This window comes from Pollachius pollachius, assembly GCF_949987615.1.
Source record: "Pollachius pollachius genome assembly, chromosome: 1".
NCBI classification, from domain to species: Eukaryota; Metazoa; Chordata; class Actinopteri; order Gadiformes; family Gadidae; genus Pollachius; species Pollachius pollachius.
This window is the reverse complement of record NC_136934.1, coordinates 21609259-21629796: the sequence shown is the minus strand read 5'-3', so window position 1 is coordinate 21629796 and position 20538 is coordinate 21609259. Positions and strand designations below refer to the sequence as shown.

Below are 20538 nucleotides of genomic sequence, written 5' to 3'. Positions count from 1 at the left end.
AAAGACGCCTGTTTCACCACCGGGACGCGGCTTCCTCTGCTCTCCTGTCTCCTCTACGGCAGCAGTAGGGGAGGGGGCCTCATCTGGCGCTGCGTGACTGTAAGGTTGAGCACCGCGCCACAAGGGGGCGCCAGAACACAGCCGGAGGGACGAAGAGCCACAATTATATCTAATGGTGCTCACGGGGCTTGATGGGTTATATTGTAGTTCAATCCAGTCTTTAAATAAAACCAGACAATTCACATTCAAAACTTTAATCCATTTCCAATGTCATGATCGCATCAGTCAACTTTTTTTCCAAATCAGAAGTCAAAAATAGTAAGGAAGCAAACAAACACATAAGATTCACAGTAATATTTTCAGAATACATACACGCCATAGTTTTAAACATAAATATTTGTGTAAAATATGCAGTATTTATCAGATAATGAATGTGCTGTCCCGCAGTAATGCGCAACTTCAGACATGATGTGCAACCTCAACTAGACTGATGCCATTAAAGGGATGAGCGTAACGTTGATCATTAGTTAGACAGGAGAGACAGTGGGAGGCCGTCTGGATTCGATTGCAGGACACAAGCAAGGAAGACTCTCGTTTTAGTTTGTCTCCAGCTAAAGAAAATAAAAGTCTGCCACTTTCAAACGATAAAATAGTAAAAATAATAAATTAATGGCCCACAACAATGTAATCACAGCCTTTTCTTTTTCATTTAACGGGGTGTTTCCATCCAGGAGTTGAAAGTGTAGAGAATAGGAAGGAACCCTCATGCTTAAAATATAAAAAAAGAAAGAATACGTAAACATGTCCACACAATTTACACGTACCAATCTCGTAAGGCTCATTGGCCGCTCGGGAGCCAATCAGGAAGCAAAGGGGGACGGACGGGTCACAGAAGCGTGATTGGCTGTCGAGGGGTGAAGTCACCGTTGCAATCTTCCCGACAGACTTCACTGATCAGCAGCCACACACGCTGGTGTCACATCACATCAACCTCAGTGCTGCGATGCAATTGGTTGCACTGTTCTACATCAGCTCAGCTGTCGGTCGACTCACAACACAAAGAGTGTCGTGCTCGTGGAACACGTTCCGTAAATACCCTCAAGAACCGATGTCCAGTGTTGAAAGCTTTGAGCACTTGAGCACCGCTCCGAGAGAACAGCTCCTCAAATCCTCCTGAAAGTCAGCAGAAATAAGACTATTTGGCTTGTTAATAAAATACTGTGGAATACGTCCATGGTCGCTCAGCTCCTCGGGACAGGTTCAGAGTATAGATCCATGGAGACCCACAGTCCAGGTCTCTGAGGCCGAAGAGGTCCACTAAAGGTCAACGGGAGCCCAGGGGAGAGTCGGGCGGAGTCAGTCGTGGTCCAGGGTTAGCTTAACGAAGGCTATCGCGGCTAGCTCCTTACAGAACTCCTCCAGGAGGATGATCCCTCTGAGCAGCGTCTGGTGTTCCTCCCTGCAGGCACACCAGAGACTAGTTAACATATACATAACACCAGAGACTAGTTAACATGTACATTACACCAGAGACTAGTTAACATGTACATTACACCAGAGACTAGTTCACAAACACATAACACCAGAGACTAGTTAACATATACATAACACCAGAGACTAGTTAACATATACATAACACCAGAGACTAGTTAACATGTACATTACACCAGAGACTAGTTAACATGTACATTACACCAGAGACTAGTTCACAAACACAACACCAGAGACTAGTTAACATATACATAACACCAGAGACTAGTTAACAGATACATAACACCAGAGACTAGTTAACATGTACATTACACCAGAGACTAGTTAACATATACATAACACCAGAGACTAGTTAAAATATACATAACACCAGAGACTAGTTCACAAACACATAACACCAGAGACTAGTTAACATGTACATTACACCAGAGACTAGTTAACATATACATAACACCAGAGACTAGTTAAAATATACATAACACCAGAGACTAGTTAACAGATACATAACACCAGAGACTAGTTAACATGTACATTACACCAGAGACTAGTTAACATATACATAACACCAGAGACTAGTTAAAATATACATAACACCAGAGACTAGTTCACAAACACATAACACCAGAGACTAGTTAACATGTACATTACACCCGAGACTAGTTCACAAACACATTATACTAGAGTCTAGTTACCAGAGACTAGTTAACATGTCATAACACCTGAGACTAGTTACCAGAGACTAGTTACAACATAGTATATAGCACCAGAGACTAGTTAATAAATATTCTATAAAGAAGCAAGCTTCACTCCATCAATAGCAGACGGACAGGTTGGGGCAGAAAGGCAGACCGGTTGATTCAGGTCTTACTGGCTGCGTTGGTCCAATTCAAGGAGCTTTCTCCTAATCCGGATCAGCCTGCCTGATACGTCGGGGATCGCCTGGACCCTCTGCATCAACTCTCCGATCACCTAGGGTCAGACGGAACTCTGCGTTAACATCCCGATAAAAAACCTACACAGAAAAAAAAACTAAAAACCCCTGTGGTCACGCAGCCAAAAACTGCAGGTCTGTGAGCAAAATCGAAGCACTGCATTGTGGTCTTGTAGGATCCCACATGGGACGAGGGGGCGTGGGGTGAGATGGAGGGCTACTATTACGGGATGTTACCCTGATGAGGACCGTGAAGAGGGTGCGTGCTCCCGGAGTGAGCGTGATGTATGGGTCCAGCATGAACTCCGTGACCACCGGGTGTCGAAACGCCGCCAGCCGGGACACCACCGAGGTGAGCTGGAGGTTCAGATCGTAGGGCTGTGGGTTGACATGCACACACACACACACATGCACACAAAGAAACAAAGACACACACACACGAACACACACACAAACTAGTGAGCATAACAGACTCACCCTAGTTACGATTTGCCTACTCTTGTACCTTTTTATTCAACCAACTGAATGGGACGAGATACCTGCTCCAAGAGACGTCCCAGGCGGTCGAACAGGACCTGGAGGAAGAGTCCTTCATAGAAGACTGTCCCCGCCACCACTGAGGAAGAGGAGGGAGGAGGAAGGTCTTCGACCCAGTCCTGCTGAGTGAGAGGGCCGCACGCCTCACACTGACACACATAGACAGACCGACGGACAGACCAATTAATATAAAGTAGCTCATCAGAAAGAATAATACAGACACAGTTAACCAGGTTATAAAGTGGCATCAGCCCCCCAGATCTCGGAATGGTTACTGAGCCAGTGAATATACTCTGATGCTGTTGGTGGGGATGGATGGAGTAGGTGTGGTGGTGATGTGCAAGAGTCATCTCATTGACAGACTGTTTCTAGTTTGGGACTGCAGGTAGGGGAGGAGTGGGCTGGCTGTAGGCTTGTAAAAACTCTAGCACCACCTATTGCATGAGGATGACCGATTTATTCTAATACTTATTTTGACCACTGAACCTTACGCATGGACATGATCTAGGTGGGGTCACCTCCAAGTGGTACGAGCGGATGGAAGGAAACTCATTCGCCCCAGAACCCTGTCAGAGTTTGGGTTTGTTTACATTTTCAGGGGAGTGCAGTCGGCTCCTGTTATAGGTTTAAATATTGTGTATTGATGAAGTGTGTGATGATATACTAGTTGGTTTAGGTTGTAGTGTGGTGAGGAATTTGGTTTTGGTTTAAGTTGAGTTTGGGTGTGGTGGAAGAGGTTTTTATTGAAATGATGTTCTACCAGAGAGCGTGCCTCCAGGACATATGAATCATAGCCTCCCTCCTGAACCAGCTGGGATGACTTCACTTCCTGTGGGACCAGACAGAGGAAACTAACACACACACACACACACACACACACACACACACACACACACACACACACACACACACACACACACACACACACACACACACACTTAATTCAAGGCTAACCGAGAGTTAACATACCACATATTTACATGTACACGATAATGGCAGACATTCTCTGCCAAGTGTGTAAAAATGATGGACAGAAAACAACGTAATAGAGGACAATGAAATGGGACGTGAGGACACCTGTTGATGACATCAGTGGAGTGGACATGGCTGTTGAGCAAGGCTCTAGACGAGGAAGAGGAGGGCGAGGGGAGGGTCTGGCCATCGGAGTACAGGGAGTCTGGAAACCAGGGGTCCTCCTCCAGGTCTCTGCACACACACACACACACACACACACACACACACACACACACACACACACACACACACACACACACACACACACACAAACACACACACCTAGTAAGCATATTGGGTGCACAGTTGCTGATTAAAATCCCCAGTTAATTAATGTGTATGGAAAGTATGCGGCAAATCCAGTCCTGAATGATTTCATTCTTTCAGACTTACAGCTAGACTCGATCTTGGAATGAAATGTGCAAGCACAGACCAAGAACTAAATACTGGAGCTAGAGGACGGTGAGTAGGACTGCCCTGTCCAGAGCATCAAGCCTCGAGACCCACGAGTCTAAAAAAAATAAATCTGGTACTGGGCCTAGATGGGCCTTATGGTATTCCCGTCGAAGGGACAGCGAACTATAGTGATCAGATGAATGGTTAACAGACCTCACAGGTGGAAGCGCTCTCATTGCCCTCTTTTAACGGTCTGCACGGGCATAATTCATCTTAAGCTATGCAATTCCAACGCGTCAGTTATACAAATCCGAGTCATAACAGAGGCAAAATATATATTTGTAAATGTTGTCGTCCAATAGAGACTTCAGTCCCTACGAACCGTGCGAAAACACACAGCCTTGCCACCTTTGCGACGTTGTGTGCTTTGTGCCGTTAAAACCACAGGAATCATCGTTTTTGAGTCCCACTACACACTCCCGGGCTTTCGGCATAGGTAAAACAAATATAATGTTCTCCATTCTCCCCCACATTAATCAAACGGTGACGTCACCGTCAAGGGGATGTCACCCTGGTGACGTTCCTAAACACAGCCAACCCCCTCCCGTGGACGGTGCTAGCCCTGCCAGCCCCAGCCTCACTCGTGGTCCTCTCCGCTGTCCGTGTGCCGGTCGTCCAGGGGGGCTGGGGTCAGGGCGAGGTACCGCCGCGGCTCCAGGTTCCTCAGCACCAGGTTCTGCAGAATGGCCCCGTGGGGCTTCCGTAACAACTCCTCGAAGAGACGCAGGGAGGCCATGCTGATCTGCAGGACAGACAGTCGGACAGACGTGGTGGAAAACGAATAGAGAAAGAGACGCACAGACAGAGAGACAGATCATTAGGTGTGGCACACACATACATATATATATATATATATATATATATATATATATATATATATATATATGCCATTACGTGGCACACATTAATATATATATACAAAGAATATATATATATGACAGTAAAACCAACTCAAAGTCAAAAAACTGGAAACATGCCATCTGTTGTTTGACAATAGCAAACTTCCTTTCTGGAATTAATAAAGTGATGTTATCCATCAGCCTTCTCTATCCACCTGTATCCAAACAACAGTTTGCCTGTCTAGCGTCTATATTTACATCCATCTCCTCAAGTTGTCTGTCTGTCTGTCTGTCTGTCTGTCTGTCTGACCTCCTCAGAGATGTGGTCACACTGTTGAATGAGGCGGTCCCGGAGGACGTGGGGGTCCTGAGTGTCCGCTGGTTCCTCTGGCTGTGATTGGCTCCCCAGGAGGAACATGACCAGCCGGTCCAGAAGGGCAGTAGACCGGACCACCCGAACCACTCTGCAGAGAACCACCGTGCTGAGGAGGACCGCTGACTCACCCCTGACACACACACACACACACACACACACACACGGTTCACTGCTTGATTAGGACATACTGTTCAGTAGGGCTGCAGTCAAAGAAAATCATGGTAGACTGAAAACAATTATTCAAAACCTATGAACGTTATCTCGAGATAACTTAAATCGGCCTCAGTGCACTCTACTCTAGCCGGTAGCCTAAACACCAGGTGAGTGCTGTTTGGAGGAAGTCAGAGGGTTTCAAACCCAACATCATGCGTGGGATTTTAAATCTGATGTGACCTGACGTGACACAATGTGTATTAATTATTCATAATTAATGTTTTTTTTAACCAAATATAGCATTAAAATATTAAATACGTCGGCCTGCATATGTCCCTCCCGCCCATGAGAAGCGTTTTTCTCTTTATACAAGTGACACCAGCGCTTGTCCGACCAATGAGGATTTGGTCTAACAAGCGCATATCTACCAACCAATGGACCAACCGAACATAGTTGTTAGCCCTACAACAACCTACATGCCAATGAAGCCAAGCTAAATAAAGGAGTTGCTCCATATATGTAAAACAGATACCAGTAGCAACCCGACTGCCGCACCTAACTAACCTGCTAGAAGATGAGCACATAAATTAGACCCGTTTAATAGCAGGCGGCGGATGTGTTGCTTTGCAGGTCTCCAGGCATTGGGATTTGGTCTTTATTGATTGTCATGAAGAATTAGTTTAGCAATGGTTTGGTCGTATGGTGCATGCTTATCGTTGACCAGCAGTGTGTTGAATGTCTTTAATGAATAAATGTAATGTTAAATAAGGCTGTTTTGATGCCATGATAACAACAGATCAGCAGCCAGTGAAAGGAAGAGCCAAAGAGAAGGTCCTTACGTAGACATGAGCTGAGGCAGCATGACTTCACTCAGCCAGAGGCTGTGGACACACCCAGACAGTCGCTCTGCTAGTACCTGCACACACGCACAGCGAACATGAGGCTAAAGCCAAAGCAAGATGCAACAGCTCACTAATGCACAACATAAAGACACAACCATACTCAAAGAGTTTTTCTTCTTCTGTAAAGGGACTATCATGCAGCACACTCTTTCGGACAGTAAATAGTACTAAATAGCATCAATCGGTCTTGAGTGACAAATACACAGTAGCAGAAGAAGCTTACCTGGGGGGCTTCAGTCATCATGTGATCCAGGAAGTCCAGCCAACGGAAGAAGAGCGTGACGTGGTCGAGGCCTGGACATAGTAGGCTGTCATCGGGACTAGCTTTAGAGAACTGGCTGCTACATAATAAAGACAATAGACAACAATGAAAAAACAGCATTCAGACTGACCTGGAATACCCCACTGCTAATACAACAATAGTGTGTGTGTGCGTGTGTGTCCTTTCACCTCCATGCAATCGGAGGCATGTTGAGTATATCTTGTGGGTCCAGCTCTTCTGTGGGGACCAGGGAGTAGAGCTGGACCAGCTTCCCAGCGAGGAGAGCTACTAGCTGGGTGCGCTGAGCCAGAGTCTCCCCTGAGCCTTCTGACTGCAGGCCGACCAACAGCAGCAGGCCTTCATGGGCCTTCTGTCGTACCCGGCCGCGCTGTGGGGAAACACCAGGTGTCCTCGTTACAACACGTCACACAACACAACAGGAAACGGCCCTGGCACAACACATTGCGATATGGCATCACGTAGCCGTCCAGCCTCTGTAGGGTTGAAGGTTGAACTCCTGGTAAACATGGCCAGAGGCCTTTGAGAAAGACACTCGATGCAGGGCAACTGCTGACTACCTCATCAAAAGTCTCAACCCATATTTTCACTCAATTTACCTCTGACTATGTTTTGTTTTAATGTCAACATATAACAGTTGATTTTTTTTATATTACACAAAAGGAATAGAACCACAACACTGCAGTGTTTGTGCTTGCTCAAAGGACGTGTCGTGGTGGTGTGGGTGGTGATGGTGTCACCTGGCTCTGCGTGAGATTGACCAGGGCAAAAACCAGATCAGGAGCCTCGGCCTGAGGGCTGGCACAACTTGATTGGTCAAAGCTGGAGGCGCTGCACTCCGATTGGCTGTGGATTGAGGTGGTGGACTCTGATAGGTTACAGGGAGGGCTTGGAGATGTTGGATCATGGGACTGGCAATCGTTCTTTGTGTCTGGGCCATTTCTGTCCCCCGATTGGTTTGAGGTAGATTCTGTCATCTTTGATTTTGAAATGATAGGAATCTAAAAAAGAAAGCAAACAAGAAGAAACATCCAAATGGTTACACAGCCAACATGAGCCCGCTATTATTATTATTATTATTGTTATTAAGCTGTTTCTGCTGTTGCTAGGTTACCTTTAGGACATAGTTGAGAAGGTATGGGTCCTGTTTGACCTGGGAGCACACGGCCAATAGGAACTGTGCCTCCTCCTTTCCTGTCTGTGAACCAGGAAGTGCACAGAGCCCAATCAGCTTCTAGACAAAAAACGACACAGCAAATAAAGTTAGACGTGTGAGTGAGGGAGTGAGTTTGTGAGTGAGTAGAGGGAGTGAGTGAGTGAAAAAACCTGGATGGGCCTGTATATATGAAGCATCTGAAGCAGTGGTTTCTTGATCTGCATCAACAAACTGGATGCAAACAACAAGACCTGCTGCAACATACCAGGAGGATACTGCAGAGGAGAGAGGAGGTTGTTGATAGGTCAAACTTTATACAGATCTCTTCAACATTATGTATCTTAACAGCTATGTGTACATGCATCAGTTCCTCCACCAGGATTTCATTCATATTTTTTCCGTGGATTGTAAGCAATATGCAATGATTTTTGTTCATTTATTACAGTATGGTTTCGGAATTTGTGAAAATGGCAGAAATGACTGATCAGATAATATATTTTGTTAATTTTGCAGATATATATTTCTGGTAAATAGATTAATTCGACATAGGGGCTTAGGTAATTAATAAATGTTTGTAAACAGGGATAATTATTTGTAAATAGGCATGACGTTTCATGCGGGAAAGTGTTGAGTCAAGTGGAGTGAATTGTTGCGTGAAATCACAAATTTCTTGGGACTGACTTATGTTAGCTACCGTATCCAATTAAAAAGGATGCACTCTATACGTCCATTCAGTGTGCGTTTGGGTACCTGGGCTTTTCCCAGAGTGCACAGCGTCTCCAGCAGTTTGTGTTGCAGCAGATACTCCAGACATGGCCCGGTGTCCTCCACCACCTGTCAATCAACCAGCAAACCAATCAGAAACTAACAAACAGCCAATGGAACCAGCAACCTAGTCCACCAACCAAACAACTAGTCAGCAACTTAACCAACCAAACCGTAATGAATGGTCTCTGACGTGATCATTCATCCTAAAGGTCCAGCTCAAAGGATGCACCTCTGCAAGACTTCCTCAAATGAGCTTCAGCTCAGGGGTCTGTTACAAAACATTTTCTTTATAATCAAGCTAAGGCTTGATCGCTCAAGCTTCGAGTACTAATTGTCGAGCCCAAGGAAAGGAACAATGTTCAAACTTGAAGGTGACCCTAAGCTGAGCTGGTCTGGGCCAATCACAACCTTTTCGATGTGGTCATAAAGTGGCATGATGAGCTGGAATGCAATGAACATGAATGTAAACAATGGTGATCAAGTAAGATATCTGGAGAATTAGCAATGACTACTGGAACCAAGTCGATGTGTCCTACCTGCTGTCCCTCCTCGTAGACCAGGATGTCCAGCATCTGCTTCAGACGCCAGGGAATGTCAGTCTGTCTCGCTGGACGCTCTTCATCTGCCAGGACACACACACACACACACACACACACACACACACACACACACACACACACACACACACATACTAAATTAGGCATCAGGTAGACAGGGCCTAGGTAGGTGTCAGATAGACGGGTATCAGATAGACAGGTACCAGTGGTCTGGATGTAGTAATTTGTGATTCCTTTCCAGTGTTCCACAAACGACTCCTTTAAGTCCACTGAAGGCTCCCTCTGTGTGAGAGACAGACAGGCAAGTAGAAAGACAGGGAGGAAACGGAGAGATACACAAGCCGAGATATACAACAATTCATCAATCTATCTTAAATAAATAAAGAAATCAAGATATCTTGTTGACAAGAGTCAAACGGTGGTTTATCTCTATGTTCATCACGTGAGTCTCGGACAAAGTGTGTGACAGTGCAGGGGAAGGAATGTAGTCTAGCCTTAAACCTGAGCTTCCATACACTAGTTTGTAAACAACATCGAGGTGACTCTCTTGGGAACTTTATTATCCAAAATCCGAAAGTTCCTTTTCAAAACGACCAGTGGCAATGCCAGTGATATTAAACGATTTAAAACACAATGTCCAAACACGAACAGCAGATACGAACAGTGGATCACCCGTTCAACTTATTGCTTATTTTCACGGTGAAACTCAACACATGGTGGTCAAAACACACACATGAAAAGTTGTCGTGTCAAAGAAGCTATCTATATGGTTTCATTAAAGAGAGGGAATGGTGAAAATAAGCTATTTTGTGCAGCTACTATGTTTACCGGGGGCACATCAACACTAGTTGTTAAAGTGGAGCTAACCCGCTAGTGGAGCCCGCTAGGCTGTCATCACGCCAACACAACAACACTCACCGTCTCCAGCGCCTGCTGGAAGAGGCTGGTCAACTTGCTGAACATCTCCATGTAGCTTCCGGTTTACTTTAAAACAGAATATCGGTTAAAAAAACTCATTTCTCCTCCGGGCAGCCCTGGCATGATTCCGTAATGACAGCGACAACAACCCCTGCGCTGTTGGTGATAGGTCTCGCCTGTGTTGCGTCGGCAGGGCAGTTCTCTTTGTGTCCACTAGAGGCCAGTGTCAATGAGTTGAAAACTATTTCCGCTCAAAACAACTGGGAAATAAACCAGTACAGTATGTTACTTTTTTTTAAGGTGTCACTTAATTAAATATATTAATTAACTGTCAATGTACAACTAAGATTCTCAGAAAACTAGTCAGGAACCAGTAGGAATGTTCCCTGTAAGCTTTGGACGGACCGCAAGTATTACTTGTGAGGTTGGGTTTGAGTGAGGTGGTATTTGTATTGGTGTGGAAACATGCTTCGTCCCGCTGTTGACACAGCGAGTGGTAGCTGGGAGACGAGCCTGCCTGCGTTACTTTATCTTGGTTGACATTAATCAACATGTATGTTGTCGCAAAAAACCTAAAACTAGCAACATAGAACATGATTAAAAAAAAAAGATACTAGATACCAGATACTATTAAAAGAGCAACCCCATGGTTAGTTCCAGAGGCTTGTACAGCCACAGGCTATGGAATGGCAGGTGGGATAGGAATGCTGGACAAGGAGTGGAACGTGGGCACAACACCGGGCTTGCCCCGTCGTCAATAGGCTTCATCTCACCGTGGAGTGCTCCGGGGACAGAGACGATACCGGAACTCAACCAGGAAGGGTGTGGCTGCTCCAGGGGGGTAGGGAGTGGCCAGGGAGGGAGGGGGGACAGAACAGGTAACAGGCAAACCTACCTGGTGACGGTGAAGTATCCCATTATCTCCTCTCTTTGCGGAATAGAAGCTGTCCTCATATTTCATAGCGACCCTTTTGTCTGTCCGACTTCATTACAACAGGGCATCAGCACACGCGCGACAGGTAGGATTCTGTCAGATATTCTCAAGTTTTGTATTCTCAATTCATAAATTGTCTTTAATGTTTTTTTCCCCTGATTTGCCTTCTCTCTTAAGGGTGAGGCTTAGGGTAAGTGTTACATAACCCTGTTCAGACTGAACACGGTCTGAATGGGCTTTAATTATTGGACCCTTGATTAACTGATAAAACATCCATTCAGAATGGGATTACCCCACTTTAGTGAAACGGGAGAAGGAACCATCCTCTAACATTCATCATCACTGGATGTTAACATAATTGTGTGTGTGTGTGTGTGTGTGTGTGTGTGTGTGTGTGTGTGTGTGTGTGTGTGTGTGTGTGTGTGTGTGTGTAGGAGGGCTTTGTGTAAACACGGAAACAACACAGCAACTTCTGTAAACTTTACTGTATTGGCTCACGTTCCAACCTGTCTTGGTTCCATATTGTAACACCGAGTGATTTAATAAGTACTGTCTGAAACGATCCATTTCTTGGAATGATCATTTATAATTGATTGCCGACAACAATAAACTAGCTGGGCCATGACATGCAGGCACCATGGTAACACATTCTAAGAAATAAATAATAGAGTGACGGTTAAATCTAGCTGGAGTGGATAGGGATTAAATATGCCGTGTATTGCGACGAGAACGTGGAATGATGGAGTGGGTGAATGAATGAGGTTCTGACAGATTTGCATAAATCGGGTCAATTGACCACAGATGATTAAGCCTAGCCTTGATGTGCCTGTAGACAGGGCCGGAATTGACAATGAATGACAATGAAGCATATCATAGAAATATGAGCCATAAACAAACTTTTTGAATATCTGCAGCATTAACCCTGAAAGGTTTGGTATTTGAACTTGGCCTTGAAAGATGAATCAATTATCAAACTGACATTAGATGCATTTCCCGTTGACGGACCAATCGATCCACCAAGTCACGGGGAAGTGATCCCATCAAAGTGAGGTTGTGGCGGCCCCCTGTGTTCAGGATGGTGAACCACCCAGAGTTTGAGCGCGCGGGCCAGCAGAGCGGGCTGCAGGTGTGGCGGGTGGAGGACATGGACCTGGTGCCGGTGCCGCCGTCCAAGTACGGATCGTTCTACAGCGGCGACGCCTACCTGGTCCTCAACACGGTCAAACAGAGGAGCGCAGGCCTGCAGTACGACCTGCACTTCTGGCAAGGTACCGGTGAACAGGGCGGATTTGCCAGGGGAGGTGGGAGGTGGGAGGAGGTAAGAGGGCAGAAGGAGAGGAAATTACAAGATTAAAAAGATGGAGAGATGGGACAGGACTGGAACCAACCCAACAAACATGATCTCCTGACTCGAAGCCAAAGCGGCAGTGTGGTGTTCAGATAAATTAGTTGGATGATTTAGATTTTTGATTTCTTATCTATTTCTTAGAGATGAATTTATTCTTGTGTTCATATTGTGTCCTTTACATGTTTTAAAGTTTACAAAAAACATTTTATAACTACACAGAGATGAATAACACTAATACCTGAGGTAAAACGATATGAAATAGGACAAGCTAAAGAAAGCGTACCTCATACAAAGTAAGATCATACTAGGGTCCAAATCTAAATCAGTTCAGAGAAACTCAAAGTGCTCTGTTGTCATCCCAGGGAAGGACTGCTCCCAGGATGAAAGTGGGTCTGCAGCCATCTTTGTAGTTCAGATGGACGACTACCTGGGAGGGAAACCAGTCCAGTACCGAGATATCCAGGGCCACGAGTCCAGCACCTTCACCGGCTATTTCAAGAGTGGACTCCAGTACTTGGTGAACAACTTTCCCATAACATGATAATATCTTTCCTGATCCTTTTTTTAGCTGGCAGTCGTAAATATGCCTCTTTTTGCTTTTTGTTTGTTTGTTTGCTTCTGACATCAGAGCGGGGGCGTGGCTTCGGGGTTCCGCCACGTGGAGACCAATGATGTTGACGTCCAGAGGCTGATGCAGGTCAAGGGTCGGCGCGTGGTCAGGGCGACCCAGGTGCCAGTGAGCTGGGAGAGCTTCAACCAGGGAGACTGTTTCATTCTGGACCTGGGAGAGGTGAGACAGACAGACAGACAGGCAGACCAACTTTAAACAAACAGACTGACAGACAGACAGACAGACAGACAGACAGACAGACAGACAGACATACAGACATCAGATAAGGGGTTTGAAAGGGAGACATAATGATAGATGCAGACACACAAGCATTTCGTCAGACAGATGGACATACATAGACGGCCATTCAGTCAAACAGAGACAGAGAGGGACAAAGAGCAGACAAACAGACGGACAGGAAGGTCATTAAAGCTGTTTTTCCATCTACAGGTGATTGTCCAGTGGTGTGGTTCCCAAAGCAACCGATTTGAGAGGCTGAAGGCCACTATGGTAAATGACCACACACACACACACACACACACACACACACACACACACACACACACACACACACACACACACACACACACACACACACACACACACACGCGCACACCTGCATGTTAAGTAAACATAATTAATTAACAATCCTTTGGGCCCAGGTCTCCAAGGGTATCCGTGACAATGAGCGTTGTGGGCGTGCTGAGCTGCAGATCTGTGAAGAAGGGTCGGAAACAAACCACATGCTGGAGGTAAGGGTCTCGGATCTACATATACCACAGTGGTGAAGGACTGGAGGATGGAGGGAAAAAGGATGTGGGTGAGTGATATAGGATGATGGAAGGACTTTGGCCCCATGTGTTCAGATCTTGGGGGAGAAGCCAGACCTACCTGAGTCTCAAGTAGAAGACACCAAAACAGACTCCTCCAACAGAAAGCTAGCCAAGCTGTACAAGGTATATCAGGCGTTCAAGCATGCCAATGTATACAAAAGTGTGTGTGTGTGTGTGTGTGTGTGTGTGTGTGTGTGTGTGTGTGTGTGTGTGTGTGTGTGTGTGTGTGTGTATGTGCGTATAAATATATATCATCATATATAACAACATCAATTGTAGTCGTTAGTTTCATAGCCAGCCACAAAGTGCAGAGATAATTTGAACTGTATGTATGCTGTAACTGTCTGTATGTATTTTTGTGTAAGGTCTCCAATGCCGGTGGTGAATTGGAGGTAACCACGGTATCGGAGGAGAATCCATTTTCCCAGCAGGCCCTCCAGTCCAGCGAATGCTACCTCCTCGACAACGGTTCCAACGGAACCATTTTCATCTGGAAAGGTACCCCCGCAGGAGGGGCTAGAAACCCATCCGTAGGTCCACCTGGGACATACAAGGGGCTTTAAGACTGAACCTCTGTGTGTGTTTCCTTCAGGGAGAGAGTCGAACTCTGCTGAACGCCATGCTGTGCTAGACATCTCCCAACAGTTCATCACCAAGATGGGCTACCCAACTCACACACAGGTAGACCAACACACTCACACACAGGTAGACCAACACACTCACACACAGGTAGACCAACACACTCACACACAGGTAGTCCAACACACTCACACACAGGTAGACCAACACACTCACACACAGCTAGACCAACACACTCACACACAGGTAGTCCAACACACTCACACACAGGTAGACCAACACACTCACACACAGGTAGACCAACACACTCACACACAGGTAGACCAACGCACTCACACACAGGTAGACCAACACACTCACACACAGGTAGACCAACGCACTCACACACAGGTAGAACAACACACTCAAACAAGATCCAACAGAGATAGCATTCCATCTGTTGTTGTTGTTGGATGGTATTCGCTCAGTAAATCCCACACAGAGCTAGCGAGCTAACCTCAGTAACCCAGCAGGGGTATGTGCTGATGGAGTAAGTTCCTCCTCCCTTCAGGTCCAGATCCTACCAGAGCAGGGTGAGACCCCGCTCTTCAAGCAGTTCTTCAAGACCTGGCGTACCCCGGAGGACACCGTCGGTATGGGAACCGGCTATGTGTCCAATCATATCGCAAAAATCGAGAAGGTCAGCTAATCGGACGACAAGATAAAACGTGTTTCAGTTTCTGGGATACCGTTTCTACTAACAATCATTATTTTCATCCTTAATTTATGTATACATCTCTCCCTTTTTGATTGGTCAGGTACCATTTGATGCTTCTGAGCTCCACCAATCAAATGCCATGGCTGCTCAGCACGGCATGGTGGATAGAGGAGATGGAGACAAACAGGTAAGTTAGAACACTAACTAATAGGTTATGTTTGAGTTAACCTCGTCCGCGCCTTCCGCAACGACATTCATCATACATTGGTTTATGATAATGGCAAACAAACCCTGTGTATTTGAAAAACGAGTCAACTTTTTAGTTTTTCATCATATTCAAATCAACGTTTCAAAGACCGTCAATCTTCAATACAATTTTGCAACGCCCACTCTATTTCCCCCTTCGCTATATATAACTCAAATCGTACACACTTCAAATTCTGATTACCACTTTATCTATAGTTATTTTTTTGTGCATGTGATTAATAATGGCTTTTAAAAGCTGACATGAACACGTCTCAGACTATCAGAGTGTGAGTGAATTGCATTGCGGCAAGCAAATCAGGGCCAAATTTGACCATTTCCATAACCCGCCTGCAGGACCTGGTTTCATGGTTGTCAGGCAACAAATTCCTCTCCAGACAGTTGCTGAAGGAGAGACATTTTAGAAGAAGAATCATTGCCAATCATTCATACTGATAACACTTCCCTGGTCTGTCCCTGTTCCTGTGACCCTCTGGCCATCTGTAGATCTGGCGTATAGAGGTTTCTGATAAGGTTCTGGTGGACGAGTCTCTTCATGGCCAGTTCTACGGAGGAGACAGTTACATCATCCTGTACAACTACCAGCACCAGGGCCGGCAGGGACAAATTATCTACATCTGGTAAAGCCTCAACCTTCTATTTCCATAAATCCTGGTACTACATCCATACCCTGGTTAAGCCTGACCCTACCCTGGTACTACATCCATACCCTGGTTAAGCCTGACCCTAGCCTAGTACAACATCTAATGCAAAGTAGTGTATGGTAGTGCGACGGCTGCTATATCCTACTGAAGCTTTTCTTAGACTATGAGTTGGCAGCTTGACAACACGCACTGAAAACTCTGAGCACACAGGACTCTGGAATCCTTTTGAGTGGTACGGTCCTATCGACGGACTGAATTTGACTGTTGGGTCCCGAGATGAAAAGTAACAAGAACCCACATCATACAGAGCCGACAGCAAAACCACCCTCCTTACTTTCTACAGGCAGGGGGCGGAGTCTAGTCAGGATGAAGTGGGAGCGTCCGCCATCTTGGCTATGCAGCTAGACGACGAGCTTGGAGGAGGAGCTGTGCAGGTGTGTGGACACACACGCACATGCACAAACACGAGCAACACAAGGGTGTGTATAACATTTGTTTTCTAAGATATGTAAATTAAAGGAGGGTTATGTTTTCCTTTGTGTAGGTCCGTGTGATCCAGGGCAAAGAGCCCGCCCATCTCATCAGCCTGTTTGGTGGAAAGCCAATGGTGGTGTACCGCGGAGGCACCTCCAGAGATGGCGGCCAATCAGAGGTAGCAGACAACCGTCTGTTCCAGGTGCGAGTCAATCCGGCCGGCTGTAGCCGAGCGGTGGAGGTGAGTCCCTCAAGTGCTTCAGTCTCCTTCCAACCAAACCAAAGCCACTCCATCCTACAACTGTGAGATGTGTCCCAGTTCTACCCCTACTCCCTACCACTTTGTTTGGAGCCACTCATAGCCAATAATAAAGATAATAATATTGTTTTTTTACAGCGCTTTTCTAAGTACTCAAAGACGTTTTACAAAAAATAATGCATACAGACAGTACAGACACTCAAACAAATGACAAATAAACAACACTACAAAAATAGACAACACATTAAGAGAGAGAGAGGGTGGAAGATGGCGGAGGATGATTGGTCAGATGTTGTAGGTGGTCGGTGGTCTGTTCTAGCATGTTGCGGTGACTGGACTGGATGCCTGGACTCTCCTCATGGTCAACCGGCCAGCACCACATCACCATTTTTGTGCATGTATTTACCTGTATGTCAATTATGGCACCCATTGCACTCCTGACCATCCCTGGAAGAAGGATCCCCCACCATGCGTTTCTTCTCAAGATTTCTTCCTTGCTAATTTCAAGGGAGTTTTTTCTTGCCCTTGTGGGGGCTTGGGTAAAGGGGGGTGTCATAAATATTTGACTTGTTAAGCCCTTTGATACTGTAATGGTGATTAAGGGCTATACAAATAAAATTGAATTGAATTGAGTGAAGAGATGGGTTTTAAGTTGACTTTTGAACGAAAGGAGTGTATCTGAGTTTTGGACGTCGGACCTTTGACGGTGCTTAGAACTCGACCAGAATAGTAAAAGAAACACTAGGATATGGGACAGATGCCCACACATCATTATTTGCAAACAACACATTCATATTTCTCAAGAATATTCAGAATAATATATTAAGTATATTAAATATATTACAAAATAATTGTTTCAGATTGACATACAATTAAAGATGGCTTATAAACAGCTTGTTCATACACTGTACAAATATGAAAATGTTAAGAATATTCCAAATTAGTTCTGATTTTTCGATATCTTATTGCCAAGGTATCATCACATTTGTGAGGTTCATGTTTGCGGCAAATGCATTCTGGGGGTTAAGTCTTCTACCTCTACCTCATGGAGCCAGCATTTGCATTTGTTTATTTTGTAGACACCCGGAAAGCCAAAACCCAAATACAGCTACACCCATTGTCCAATTGAGACACCACACCCTTCAGAGTGGCAAGGAGTAGGGACAGTAATGGGACCTGCCTGGCTCTCTCTGCCTGGCTCTCTCTGCCTAACTCTGTCTCTCTCTCTCTCTCTGTCTCTCTCTTATCACCTAGGTGGAGCCTGTCTCCTCCAACCTGAACTCCAGTGATACGTTCCTGCTGCTGAGTTCAGGAGGCGGCTGGGTGTGGCAGGGACAGGGGAGTGTTCCAGAGGAGGCCGAGGGAGCCAATCAGGTGGCCGCCCTGCTTGGCTGCTCCGCCTCTACCGTGTCTGAGGGGGACGAGTCCGGTAAGATTCTACTGCCAAGCACCCGCAGCTTTTATGGTGGGTACTTGAATGATGTAGACGCCGTGGTCATGTGTTTTGTAAACGTACGTGTGTGTTTGTGTGTGTGTGTGTGTGTGTGTGTGTGTGTGTCATTAGATCATTTCTGGGATGCGCTGGGAGGGAAGGCAGAGTACTGTACATCACCAAGGCTGAAGGACCAGATGGACTCACACCCACCTCGCCTTTTCGCCTGCTCCAACAAGACCGGAAACTTCCTGGTGGGTGTCATGGCATCTCCAATTAAACGTCTTTAAAGGGGACATATTATACCACCAGGTGTGAGTGTGATTAGCCTTACAAGCCGTTTAGAAAATCTGCCCCATATGACATCACTAGTGGGCGTGTCTACCTAGATGTGTGCTGGATAGATCAGTCTACCAGCCTACCCAGTGGACTGAAGTAAACGTTGCTCATCTATCCAGCGCAGATCTAGGTGGACACGCCTACTAGTGATGTCATATGGGGCAGATTTTCTAAACGGCTTGTAAGGCTAATCACACTCACACCTGGTGGTGTGAGTGTGATTAGCCACTCACACCTTTAAGATGTCTTCATGCCGGCGTGGTGAAGGTGTGTCTTCTGACGTGCGAGTGTGTTTCTCCCTTTAGATCGAGGAGGTCCCAGGGGAAATGACCCAAGAAGACCTGGCTCCTGATGACGTCATGCTCCTGGACGCCTGGGACCAGGTGTGGCTCGGCCTCGCTCTCCACACCTTATAACTGATACACACTTCTACCCTTCCTCCTCCAGCTGCTGCTGGGTCATAAACCCCCCCGTTACACAACATTGAAGTTGGCGTGTTCGCGTTGCATGGTGAACTGCTGTGGTTTCCATAGGGAGCAATATAGTCACCTTGTACGGTGGGATGTTCGTTTCTAGTCAAAACACGTTATTATTTGCAAAGATATCCTTGATCAATTGCATTCAGCAGTGGGTGGGCGGCGGCAGCTGGGAAGTGTTTGCCCAGTTCCCCCGGACCCCCAAGGCACACAGACTGTGGCGTGGGGGGCGATCGCAGCCCAATGCGCGCTACAATTTGGACGCCATTTTGTTTCTGCGAACACACCAATGCCAGTTGCCAGGTACATGGGGGTCCTGTGCTCCCTCTGACTCCCCCCTCTGCTCCACGCCCTTCCTCAGGTGTTCGTCTGGATCGGCAGCGAGGCTCAGCCTGAGGAGAAGGTCGAGGCCATGGCTTCAGGTGAGCGGGGGCGGCCAGCAGAACTCTTTTGTTTGCTGAACCACTTCTTTTGACCCCATTTTTAGGCAAATGTTTGAATCAAACAATGTCTCCTGCGGTTGAGCTGGTCCAGCCAGTGGAGTTAGTTCGGCTGGGCTGCCAGGTCAAATTAATTAGTGGTCTATTCTTATAGAGGCGGATGAGCTGAAACCACATGCCTTGTTTGAATTGGCTCACTTGTGCCCTCCTTTGCTCATTCCATTCATAGTACACTATTTAGGGAAGTCCCTGGCACTCTAACAGGGGTAACCCTAGTCATTTGTTTTTAATGCTCATCTGTATTTACTGTGAACCTCTCTTGTCTAGCTGCCACCTACATCCAGACAGACCCGTCCAACAGAGACCCCCGCACCCCAGTGACACAGATCAAGCAAGGATTTGAACCCCCAACCTTTACTGGCTGGTTTCTGGGATGGGACTTTGAATACTGGACCAGTGACCCATTGGAAAGGGCTATGGAAGGCCTTTGCCTCTGAAACCACAGACTAGTTTCCTGTTGTTGTTATGGGATCTTTCAGAGACTGGAACATCTTGTGTTCATCTTTGCTGTTATTTTTGGTCAGTTTATAATCTAGTCCATCCAGTTTATACCTTTTTTTTTTTTAACAAAGAAAAGTAATGTTGTTTCAGACGGTTAGCATAGCATAACAAAGAGCATAGTGTTTCTTAAAGGCTATAAAGTATGAACACCGTTGATTAATCAGAATGGTGTGATTTGGCTGGAGCTATATGATGTGTTGTAAACTATAGAATGTAAAATTATACTCTAAAGTGTAAACAATAAACAATATCCACACAACAGTATTTTAT

General features: G+C 46.0%; 2 protein-coding genes across 3 annotated transcripts; one reads left to right on the top strand and one right to left on the bottom strand.

Annotated features, from left to right (window-relative positions):
- Positions 1-238: 238 nt before the first annotated feature.
- On the bottom strand, positions 239-10553 carry fhip2b (FHF complex subunit HOOK interacting protein 2B). 2 transcript variants are annotated; one of them, XM_079742781.1, is made up of 18 exons: positions 10379-10553; positions 9664-9742; positions 9440-9525; positions 8886-8969; positions 8306-8410; positions 8094-8213; positions 7720-7980; positions 7150-7349; positions 6923-7040; positions 6637-6713; positions 5579-5774; positions 5011-5171; positions 4037-4165; positions 3720-3810; positions 2962-3108; positions 2660-2800; positions 2360-2460; positions 239-1459 (listed from the first exon to the last, which is right to left on the bottom strand). In XM_079742781.1, exons 1-18 carry the CDS (start codon positions 10427-10429, stop codon positions 1357-1359), a joined length of 2250 nt encoding a protein of 749 aa, XP_079598907.1. In that variant the 5' UTR covers positions 10430-10553; the 3' UTR covers positions 239-1356. The 2 variants fall into 2 exon arrangements, with proteins under 2 accessions (XP_079598907.1, XP_079598908.1); XM_079742782.1 differs by having other exon boundaries at positions 6923-7037.
- A 704-nt stretch (positions 10554-11257) lies between these two features.
- On the top strand, positions 11258-20529 carry LOC307076722 (gelsolin-like). Its single transcript, XM_079737813.1, has 19 exons — positions 11258-11397; positions 12387-12580; positions 13023-13177; positions 13289-13450; positions 13721-13780; positions 13933-14022; positions 14137-14226; positions 14469-14601; positions 14696-14784; positions 15233-15361; positions 15480-15566; positions 16130-16263; positions 16631-16721; positions 16832-17002; positions 18275-18449; positions 18585-18706; positions 19097-19174; positions 19629-19689; positions 20035-20529. The coding sequence occupies exons 2-19, from the start codon at positions 12388-12390 to the stop codon at positions 20202-20204; spliced, it is 2190 nt and encodes a 729-aa protein (XP_079593939.1). The 5' UTR covers positions 11258-11397; position 12387; the 3' UTR covers positions 20205-20529.
- Positions 20530-20538: the final 9 nt, after the last annotated feature.